General features: G+C 35.2%; 1 protein-coding gene across 3 annotated transcripts in view; it reads left to right on the top strand.

Annotated features, from left to right (window-relative positions):
• Positions 1 to 12,383, top strand: part of il17rd (interleukin 17 receptor D) — a 92,298-nt gene that overhangs the window by 57,008 nt on the left and 22,907 nt on the right. For all 3 annotated transcript variants that reach the window (XR_009824696.1, XM_062038003.1, XM_062038002.1), the window contains exons 4-6: positions 1,834 to 1,952; positions 3,769 to 3,889; positions 6,686 to 6,730. Coding sequence is in view for 2 of the 3 variants with exons in the window: in XM_062038003.1 (XP_061893987.1) it covers positions 1,834 to 1,952; positions 3,769 to 3,889; positions 6,686 to 6,730 (285 nt within the window). In the remaining variant the exon portion in view is untranslated. The remainder of the gene's footprint in view (positions 1 to 1,833; positions 1,953 to 3,768; positions 3,890 to 6,685; positions 6,731 to 12,383) is intronic.

Below are 12,383 nucleotides of genomic sequence, written 5' to 3'. Positions count from 1 at the left end.
ACAAGGTGATGTTCATGCACGCTTCATTTTGTGCACCAGTAAAAAAAACATGGTAACACTTTAGCATGGGGAACATAGTCACCATTAATTAGTTGCTTATTAACATGCAAATTAGTAACATATTGGCTCTTAATTAGTCATTATTAAGTACTTATTAATGCCTTATTCAGCATGGCCTTATTATAACCCTAACCCTCTAACCCTGGCCCTAACCATCTAACCCTGGCCCTAACCCTAACCAAATAACTCTAAATTAAGTCTTTGTTACTTAGAATATGTTCCCCTAGTGTCCAAATAACTCTAAATTAAGTCTTTGTTACTTAGAATATGTTCCCCATACTAAAGTGTTACCAAAAACATATAACTTTGTCTTGAATTTGAAAAAAACACATTTTATTTTTCACTAAAGAAGGGTTGGGTGAATGCGCATATGAAACTGCTGGGGTTCGGTACCTCCAACAAGGTTAAGAACCACTGGCAGCAGCCTTGCTGCTTTGGAATCGTTTTCAAAATTCAGCGGTTCTAAATCTTTTTTAACCAAGTGTCACTTATATATATATATGTATATATGTGTGTATATATATATATATATATATATGTGTATATATATGTATATATATATATATATATATATATATATATATATATATATATATATATATATATATATATATATATATATATATATATATATATATATATATATATATATATGTATGTGTGGGAAAAAATCACAAGACTATTTCATCTCTGAGATGAAATAGTCTTGTGATTTTTTCCCACACATACATATTACGCTCTACCACGGTATCGAGCACTATTTTTTGGATAATCTAATTAAGACATATATATATATATATATATATATATATATATATATATATATATATATATATATATATATATAACTGCTCCCCAAGGGGATGGGTCAAATGCAGAAGACAAATTTCACCACATCTAGTGTGTGTGTGACAATCATTGGTATCTTTAATCTTTAATATATATATGTATGTATATATATATGTATATATATGTGTGTGTGTATATATATATATATATATATATATATATATATATATATATATATACATATATATACACATATATATATACACATATATGTATGTATATATATATATATATATATATATATATATATATATATATATATATATATATATATATATATATATATATATATATATATATATATATATATATATATATATATATATATGTATTTATATGTATATGTTACTTTACATGCAACTGGCTTTCGGCCCCTGGTCAAATTTTTTTAGCCCAAAGCGGCCCCCAAGTCAAAAAGTTTGTAGACCCCTGCAGTAGATGGAGCCTGTGCACTACTAGTGGTACACATACCACAGTTTGAGAATTACCGCCTTAGTTCATGTACTGCCGTCTCCCCCTGTCCTTTCTTTGCGGTGTGCGGCAGCCACACGTTGCCAAGGAAACAACACGGCGAGTGTGACAACGAATAATTCATGAATTAAGATGAGTGTTTGGCTACTTTAGTCTGTGTCTTTTCCTTCTGTCGGACGCATCCTGCAAAAATCAATCTTGATGCAAAATGTAAAATGCCGGCTTTGTGTTAGCAACATCAGCATTTCCACTTTGACTCCCTTCATTACTATTTTATTTTGGTCTTTTTTCCCCCTTTGGCGTGTGTGTCATGTTGTTTCTAATACCAAGTTGTTATTACAAACAGCCAAACAGCACCTGCAGGCAAGGTTGTTCTGTGTAGTGCACTGTAGACCAGATGAGAGGATGAACTTTATTACTGAAAATAATGTGATAACCCTTGTGTTCCTGCAGGAATTGAACATATTAAAGGCTTCCGAGTTTATCTGGAGGACAAGAATCCAGACGGGAAAAGATGTCAACATCTCCTCCTCAAAGACCCGCGACAGCTCAACTTCTCCCACAGGAACACGGTATTATTATTATTATTATTATTAGGGTCCGCACAGGACCATTGTCAAAGGAATCCCAAAGGGAGTTCCTTTTGCAATGGGACGAAAGGACCCTATTGTTATTGTAAGGTTTTATTATTATTATTCCGCAGCTTTGCACACTACTTTGCCCCCCTTAACATGCTTCAAAACTCACCAAATTTTACACACACATAGAAAAACGTGCCCCAAACAGTTTAGTAAAAAAAACAAACCCCAAAAATCAAAATTGCACTCTAGCGCCCCCTAGGAAAAAAACTGCCTGTAACTCCCAGTACGAATGTCGTAGAGACATGAAACAAGGACCTCTGTGTAGGTCTCGCTTAGACCTACTTTTCATTAATTAAATTCTTCGGGCAAAAATCAACAGGAAGTTGGCAATTTCCCCTTCAAGACAAAAAATGACTAAAAACACTCATTTTTGCCTCTTTGAGCAGTAATTTGACCCCCTTAAAATACTTCAAAACTCACCAAACTTTTCACACACATCAGGACTGGTGGAAATTGCGATCTAATGAAAAAACCGAACCCCAAAACTCAAAATTGTGCTCTAGCGCAATTTTTGGATAAAACGGAGACAAAACTGCTCCTCAGAGGGAAAACTCAGACAAAACTGCTAGTAACTTCCGGTAGGAACGTCTTAGAGACATGAAACAAATACCTTTAATTATTATTATTATACCGGCCGCCTCTTCGAGCTGCAATTTGACCCACTTAACATGCTTCAAAACTCACCATATTTGACACACACATCAGGACCTGCGAAAATTGCCATCTAATAAAAAAAACAAACCCCAAAACTCAAAATTGCGCTCTAGCGCCCCCTAGGAAAAAACAAAAACAAACTGCCTGTAACTCCCACTAGGAAGGTCGTAGAGACATGAAACAAAAACCTGTATGTAGGTCTCACTTAGACCTACAATTCTTAATGACACATCCTCGGGCAAAAACCAACAGGAACTTGAGGAAAACCCAGACAAAACTGCTTGTAACTTCCGGTAGGAACGTCTTAGAGACATGAAACAAATACCTCTATGTAGGTCTCACCTAGACCTACATTTCATAGATTGACATCCTTCATCAAAAATCAACAGGAAGTGTGCAATCCCTCCTTCAAAACAAAATTTTTGTTAAAACCGGTCACCAAACATCAAACATTATATCCTCTGAGCGCGTTTGTCGTTTCGGCTTCAAACTACTACAGGAGAGACATTGAACCCTTCTGATTAAAAGTTGACGACGGCGTTTTGGAAGGTGCTACCGTTTTGATTTTACGAGCCTTCAAAGACCCGCTGCGCTGATGCTGCTCCGCTGCCGCAGCACCTAGGAAACAAACACAGACAACACTTCCTCTAACTCCCAGTACAAATATCCTACAGACATGAAACAAAAACTTCTATGTAGGTCTGACTTAGAGCTAGATTTCATACACTGACATCCTTCAGCAAAAATCAACAGGAAGTTGGCAATCACCCCTTCAAAACAAAAGTTTCATAAAAACACTAATTTTTGCCTCTTTGAGCTGTTATTTGACCGCCTTAAATTACTTCAAAACTCACCAAACTTTTTACACACATCAGGACTGGCGGAAATTGAGATTTAATTAGGACTAGCACCTGCCAAAATGCGGACCCGACCAACGCTGCTTGCAGCTTTAATTATTATTGTTATTATTATTATTAACACTCCGTGTTTGATTCCACTCTTACACCTCAGTTCACATTAACCTTGTCAATATTGTACTGTATTGATCATGTGTATTGATTATATATGATTGTTATTGTCTCCTATTGCACAGAAGCTGAGCAGTCAGCTGTTTAGCGGCCTGACCTTTGACACGGACTACATGGTCCGCGTTGTTCCTTTCCCCACTCTGATGAACGAGAGCTTCTTCCCGCCGTCTTTCCTCAGGACTAACTGTGAGCGCCCACACATGGTGCAGTACAGTTCATGTTGGACAGCAGCCGTAGCCTTCAACAACTTTTTACCCCACTGAAAAATAAAACCATTTTGATATTTCTCATTTTCCAAACCAATACAATATATCATGTAACCATAGGGCTCCCCTTAATGTTGGTGAATGTTAAAGGTCCTGGGGACCCAAAAGGGTCTTAGTCATTAAAGTGTTAGAAATAAGTCATATATTAATATTCGATTTTTACTTTCAACTCTTAAATATCTGTATATTAACTTTAGAACGATCTGTTGCTTAAAATTTTTTTAAAAATAACATTCTTTTTTTACGCCTCTCGAGTGTCCGCATTGGGCTAAACAAATTTGGTTAAGGGTCCGAAAGCCGACTGTAAAGTAACTATATATATTTATATATATAGATATATATATGCCTGATGAGGTGGTTCGGGCATCTGCTCAGGATGCCACCCGAACGCCTCCCTATGGAGGTGTTTAGGGCACGTCCGACCGGCAGATAAAAGCCAACACCAAGAATAGACATTTGAAAGGCAATTTAAAATAAATTAAAGCTGCAAGCAGCGTTGGTCGGGTCCGCATTTTGGCAGGTGCTAGTCCTAGGTGTCCCAATACTTTTGTCCAGTGGTAGTCCTGAGTGAGACCTAAATAGAGGTTTTTGTTTTGTGTCTCTACGATATTCGTACTGGGAGTTAGAGGAAGTTGTGTCTTTGTTTTTTTCCTAGGTGCTGCGGCACAGTGGTTGTTTTCTTTGAAGGCGTGTAAAATCACAGCAGCGGAGCAGCTTCAGTGGTCCTAATTCCATTTCACATTGTCATTATAGGGCAGTGGTCCCCAACCACCGGGCCGCGGCCCGGTACCGGTCCGCGGACCAATTGGTACCGGGCCGCACAAGAAATAAAAAATAAAAAATAATTATTATTATTATTATTATTTTTTTATTTTTTTTTTTTTTTTTATTAAATCAACATAAAAAACACAATATATACATTATATATCAATATAGATCAATACAGTCTGCAAGGATACAGTCCGTAAGCACACATGATTGTATTTATTTATGTAAAAAAAACAAAAAAAAAAACACTTTTTTTTTTTTTTTTTTTTAAATACAATTAAATGTCACTTTAAAATGTCTTATGTGGAAAAAAATATTGCATATATTGTGTGGTTGCCATATAAAAACGTCAAAGTTTTATTTGACAAAAGAGCATAAAACAAACAAAATAATAGTTCAAACGTAAAATGGACAGATATATCTGAAGTTGATCTTGTAATTTAAGTGTGAAAAGTTAAAAAAAAAACCTAATAAAAATGTATCACTTTATGAGTGGGGGACCTTTTGGATCCAAAATATATTTAGTGGGATTTTATTTAACTTTTCACTGTGATTACTCAAAAATATTAAATAATTCAAATCAATGGTGTCCTGCATTATTGATCTTTTAGGGCTCTAATTACTAAATACTGCATATTTCAGTTTTACTATAAAAAACAAAGTTGTCTTTGACAGAAAAGGCATAAAACCTGTTTTTTTTTTTACTTGATATGAACCTGAAGTTGATAGAAAGATATACTGTAAAAAATAATAATAATAATTTGACTTATTTTTAACATTTTAATGACTGGGACCCTTGACCCTTGATTAGTCCCCGGGAGCCCTAAAGGTTAAAAAAAAAAAATCTATATATTTTGTTATGGTTTGAAAATGAAAAATATCAAAATGGCCCCCGTATGCTTAAATTTTTCCGTGTGTGGCCCTCAGTAGAAAAAGTTTGGACACCCCTGGTCTAGTCTCTTACGCGAATGAGCTAAATATTTTTTGATATTTTACGCTAATGTGTTAATAATTTCACACATAAGTCGCTCCTGAGTATAAGTCGCACCCCCCGGCCAAACTAGGAAAAAAACTGCGACTTATAGTCCGAAAAATACGGTATCTATCCATCTATCTATTCAGTGCAGCAGTCCCTCAACTTACCTTGGCTCTATGACCGAGCTCTTTACTCAAATCAGATTTGTTAACTCAAATGATGTAGTTTGTCATTTGTTCTGATGCTCTTGTCATTTTTAAGAACAAGCCGCAGGCTGCAAATGGCCCCAAAATGATGCTATTCTCCGCAATCCTAGAAGCCAAGTGTTCCCGTCAACATGATTTCGGAACTGTTATGCTAAGGTCACATTGTTACACATTGTTGCTTTAATGTTTAACAGGAAAACTAAGACAGCCCATTAGTGGAGAAGCATGAAGTAATTAGTGTGTGTGTGTGTGTGTGTGTGTGTGTGTGTGTGTGTGTGTGTGTGTGTGTGTGTGTGTGTGTGTGTGTGTGTGTGTGTGTGTGTGTGTGTGTGTGTGTGTGTGTGTGTGTGTGTGTGTGTGTGTGTGTGTGTGTGTGTGTGTGTGTGTGTGTGTGTGTGTGTGTGTGTGTGTGTGTGTGTGTGTGTGTGTGTGTGTGTGTGTGTGTGTGTGTGTGTGTGTGTGTGTGTGTGTGTGTGTGTGTGTGTGTGTGTGTGTGTGTGTGTGTGTGTGTGTGTGTGTGTGTGTGTGTGTGTGTGTGTGTGTGTGTGTGTGTGTGTGTGTGTGTGTGTGTGTGTGTGTGTGTGTGTGTGTGTGTGTGTGTGTGTGTGTGTGTGTGTGTGTGTGTGTGTGTGTGTGTGTGTGTGTGTGTGTGTGTGTGTGTGTGTGTGTGTGTGTGTGTGTGTGTGTGTGTGTGTGTGTGTGTGTGTGTGTGTGTGTGTGTGTGTGTGTGTGTGTGTGTGTGTGTGTGTTCATCTTCATCTTCCAGCCTGTGAAGTCCTGCTGGGCTCTGACAACCTGGTCTGCAAACCATGTAAGTTCCTCTGCCTTGTCATCATAATCACAAGCACATGTGGCCACGCTTTTAGCTCTCTAGTCTGCACTCCCTCCACAAGTATGGCCGGAGACTTTGCTCTTATTAGTTGTATCACTTTTACCATGTTTCAGCAAATGTTTGTTTTTTTACCAAATAAGAGCATCTTTAATATCCATAATAATGTCATGAGGTAAATACAAAAGGTCATATTGGTGGTAAAATACACGAATATACGTGCAAATGAGTCATAAAATAAATAATGGGTCCAATATAATCATGTAAAAAATTTTAAGTTTTTATATCAAACGTTCATACATAAAAGAAATGCAACACAAAGTGCTTTACAAAGTTAAAAACAATACCCCGGTGACTAGGGATGTCCGATAATATCGGCCTGCCGATATTATCGGCCGATAAATGCGTTAAAATGTAATATCGGAAATTATCGGTATCGGTTTTTTTTATTATCTGTATCGTTTTTTTTTTTGTTTTTTTTTAATTAAATCAACATAAAAAACACAAGATACACTTACAATTAGTGCACCAACCCAAAAAACCTCCCTCCCCCCATTTCTTTCTGTTATCAATATTCTGGTTCCTACATTATATATCAATATATATCAATACAGTCTGCAAGGGATACAGTCCGTAAGCACACATGATTGTGCGTGCTGCTGGTCCACTAATAGTACTAACCTTTAACACTTAATGTTACTCATTTTCATTCATTACTAGTTTCTATGTAACTGTTTTTATATTGTTTTACTTTCTTTTTTATTCAAGAAAATGTTTTTAATTTAGTTATGTTCTTTTATAATTTTTTTAAAAAAGTACCTTATCTTCACCATACATGGTTGTCCAAAATAGGCATAATAATGTGTTAATTCCACGACTGCATATATCGGTTGATATCGGTATCGGTTGATATCGGTATCGGTAATTAAAGAGTTGGACAATATCGGAATATCAGATATCGGCAAAAAGCCATTATCGGACATCCCTACCGGTGACCCATATCCCCCATTATCACATACGTACGCATGGATATAGATATCAAACACAAACACACACATGCAACTATATGGACAAATGATTGCATGGCTGAGTACAGAGGAGCCAGGTGAGTAAACACTATCACATCTGCACCAGGAGGTCATCAGACCATGGCCACCAGGACGCTGACACAAAGCGCCCCCACAAGCACGGCCCATAACCCCTGAAGCAGATGGTTCCCTCTGAGGAACGCTGGAAAGTAAAATATATAATAAAACTTGTAAAACGGTAAGAACCATGAGTAGATATAAAGGATAAAATACAAGTAAGACGTATGACGATAAAACAAATACAATTAATATATAATAAATAAATATAACTAAATACAATTTTGCATAACTAATATGATAAAAGGTAAAGTATGAATGACTTCAATAAAATAATATTAAGTAAAAAGTCAAATCAAAAAGGTGGGTCTTAAGCCTGCTCTTAAAAACATGAACGTTCACCGCAGCCCTGAGGTCCTCCGACAAGCTGTTCCACAGACCGGGGCCATAATGGTGGACTTTGTGTCCTGACTTTTGGAATAATTATGAGATGAGTGCCGGAGGATCTCAGGGCCCGCGAAGGTTCGTAGGGTAAAAGCAAATCTGAAAGATAAGAAGGCCCAATGCAGAGATTTTAAAACCGGTGTAATGTGAGCCCGCCTTATAATCTTCGTCAGGACACGTGCCGCTGAATTTTGGAGTTATTGTAAAGGTGCAAAAACCTTTTTAGGGAGACGGGAATTTGTAATAAAAGCATGCATTAGCGTCTCCGAGTTGCCCAGAGAGGGAATTGGGCGAACTCTGGCTATATTCTTAAAATGATTATAACCTGTCTTTGTTATATTTTTTATATGTGGTATACAACTAAGGTGAGAGTCCAGTATATGTGTGTGGAGAGCTTATAAAGACGTTAAATGCATATAATACTGTATTTCTATAAATCTAGGTCAAGGTACTGTATATGTGTTCATAGAGCACATTTCTGAAACAGACTACAAGTGCTTTACAGATTAAAACAGGAAGGTAAAATATTACGAAAAAAAAAAATAATAATAATCAAAATATGCACAGAACATTCTATAAATAAAACATAGTTAAAAAGCATAAAACATGGCAAAAATAACAAGAGGTAAAAGACAAAAAATAGTAAAACACAGTTAAAAATGGATAAAAAGATATAAAAATGTCCATACTTATGGATACATCTAATTAGGGATGTCCGATAATGGCTTTTTGCCGATATCCGATATTCCGATATTGTCCAACTCTTTAATTACCGATACCGATATCAACCGATACCGATATCAACCGATATATGCAGTCGTGGAATTAACACATTATTATGCCTAATTTGGACAACCGTGTATGGTGAAGATAAGGTACTTTTTAAAAATAATAATAAAATAAGATAACTAAATTAAAAACATTTTCTTGAATAAAAAAGAAAGTAAAACAATATAAAAACAGTTACATAGAAACTAGTAATGAATGAAAATGAGTAAAATTAAGTGTTAAAGGTTAGTACTATTAGTGGAGCAGCAGCACGCACAATCATGTGTGCTTACGGACTGTATCCCTTGCAGACTGTATTGATATATATTGATATATAATGTAGGAACCAGAATATTGATAACAGAAAGAAATGGGGGGAGGGATTTTTTTTGGGTTGGTGCACTAATTGTAAGTGTATCTTGTGTTTTTTTATGTTGATATAAAAAAAATTAAAAAAACGATACAGATAAAAAAAACGATACCGATAATTTCCGATATTACATTTTAACGCATTTATCGGCCGATAATATCGGCAGGCCGATATTATCGGACATCCCTACATCTAATAAATGGCGTAACCCCCGCAATAATCAAGGGAATACTGTATATTTAACAATGTGATTGATTAGCTATTATCTGAATGATCTATTAAATTGAAATTAAACTTTTGGTGCAGACACCATCATTGAATAATTCAAAAGGCCTAGAAATATAAACATCAGGTGAATTTATTTTGCATTAAATAGATATTTAGTAAATCATAGGGGTGTAACGGTACGTGTATTTGTATTGAACCATTTCGGTACGGGGGTTCCGGTTCGGTTCGGAGGTGTACCGAACGAGTTTTCACACGGACATAGTAAGTAGCGTAACGCACGTTGTGTAAACAATGCACACCGAGGCACAACACACGGCATGCTAGCAGCTAACGGGCTAGGATAGACTGACCATACGTCCTCTTTTGCGGAGCTGTCAGGGCGGAGTTTCTTCAATGCCTCAAATGTCCGGCATTTTGAGTTAGGGTTGCGTGTATTTTCAATGTACGTTCAGGGTTAAGAAGGGGTTAAAAACAAAACAAACAGCAGCATTGGTGAGGGAGGGGCAGAGACAGAGAGAGAGAGAGAGAGTTATGATAAACGCGCATGCGTCGCCAGGCTCTGCTTTTTATCCATAGATTTATCACATTTAATTTTTTATTATCTATAGCAGGGGTGTCAAAAGTGTGCCCCGGAGGCCATTTGCGGCCCACAGCTAATGTTTTAAAGGCCCACGGCACATTCTAAAAATACTATTAAAATAAACAAAAACATAACAAAAGTGAAATAAAAAAGCTTAAAGGTTAAATGTCATTTAGAAAAAGTTGCAATGTTGACTAATAAAACAAAGCTGTTTTTTTTTTTCGTTCAAACTGTCATTGCTCAAAACATAATATTGAATCAAAATCAATGTTATTATGAATTATTGACCTATCCAAGGTTCCCATTACTTCACATCAAATATTCCACTAAGAAAAATATTTTTGGTGGAAGATTTTGCAAATTTGGTAAATAAATAACCCAAAAATGTATATTTTGTTGTTTTCTTACTTTATTGAAAATGAACCGAACCGTGACCTCTAAGGATGTCCGATAATATCGGCCTGCCGATATTATCGGCCGATAAATGCGTTAAAATGTAATATCGGAAATTATCGGTATCGTTTTTTTTATTTTCGGTATCGTTTTTTTATTTTTTTTTTATTTTTTAAATTAAATCAACATAAAAAACACAAGATACACTTACAATTAATGCACCAACCCAAAAAACCTCCCTCCTCATTCACACAAAAGGGTTGTTTCTTTCTGTTATTAATATTCTGCTTCCTACATTATATATCAATATATATCAATACAGTCTGCAAGGGATACAGTCCGTAAGCACACATGATTGTGCGTGCTGCTGGTCTACTAATAGTACTAACCTTTAACAGTTAATGTTACTCATTTTCATTAATTACTAGTTTCTATGTAACCTTTTTTATATTGTTTTACTTTCTTTTTTATTCAAGAAATTTTTTTTAATTTATTTATCTTATTTTATTTTATAATTTTTTTTAAAAAGTACCTTATCTTCACCATACCTGGTTGTCCAAATTAGACATATTAATGTGTTAATTCCACGACTGTATATATCGGTTGATATCGGTATCGGTAATTAAAGAGTTGGACAATATCGGAATATCGGATATCGGCAAAAAGCCATTATCGGACATCCCTAGTGACCTCTAAACCGAGGTACGTACCGAACCGAAATTGTTGTGTACTAGGGGTGTGGGAAAAAATCGATTCGAATTCGAATCGCGATTCTCACGTTATGCGATTCAGAATCGATTCTCATTTTGAAAAAAATCGATTTTTTTGATTTTTTTATTATTATTTATTAAATGTTTTTTTTAAAAATGTTTTTAATTTAATTAATCAATCCAACAAAACAATACACAGCAATACCATAACAATGCAATCCAATTCCAAAACCAAACCTGACCCAGCAACACTCAGAAGTGCAATAAACAGAGCAATTGAGAGGAGACACAAACACCACACAGAACAAACCAAAAGTAGTGAAACAAAAATGAATATTATCAACAACAGTATCGATATTAGTTACAATTCCAACATAGCAGTGATTAAAAATCCCTCATTGACATTATCATTAGACATTTAGATTATGAGATGCGATGCAAGTGTAAGCCACTGTGACACCATTGTTCATTTTTTGTAATTTTTTTTTTATTAATGTTTGTAATGATAATATCAATGAGGGATTTTTAATCACTGCTATGTTGAAATTGTTACTAATATTGATGCTGTTGTTGATAATATTCATTTTTGTCTCACTACTTTTAGATTGTTCCGTGTCATGTTTGTGTGTCCTCAATTGCTCTGTTTATTGCAGTTCTGAATGTTGCTGGGTCGGGTTTTGTTTTGAAATTGTATTGCATTATTATGGTATTGTTGTGTATTGTTTAAATAAAAAAAATATTTAAAAAAAATAAATAAATAAAAATCGTTTTTGAATCGAGAATCGTGTTGAATTGAAAAAAAAATCGATTTTGAATCGAATCGTGGGACACCCAAAGATTCACAGCCCTATTGTGTACCGTTACACCCCTAGTAAATCATGTCTCTACTTAAGTCAATAACTTACTGTATTTCACATTTTAATTGGTTATTTAGTAAAAAAATAAATTTGTTTTTGTATTAATTACATTTCCACAATATTTTTTACTTTTAAGTGGTTAAAGGGAATATTTTATTAATTTTTAAAAATATAATTAAATCATGCACTAATCAGATAAA

The sequence above is a fragment of the Entelurus aequoreus genome, linkage group LG26 (genome assembly GCF_033978785.1).
Source record: "Entelurus aequoreus isolate RoL-2023_Sb linkage group LG26, RoL_Eaeq_v1.1, whole genome shotgun sequence".
NCBI classification, from domain to species: domain Eukaryota; kingdom Metazoa; phylum Chordata; class Actinopteri; order Syngnathiformes; family Syngnathidae; genus Entelurus; species Entelurus aequoreus.
The sequence above is the reverse complement of the archived record's forward strand: the minus strand, read 5'-3'. Positions and strand labels throughout refer to the sequence as shown.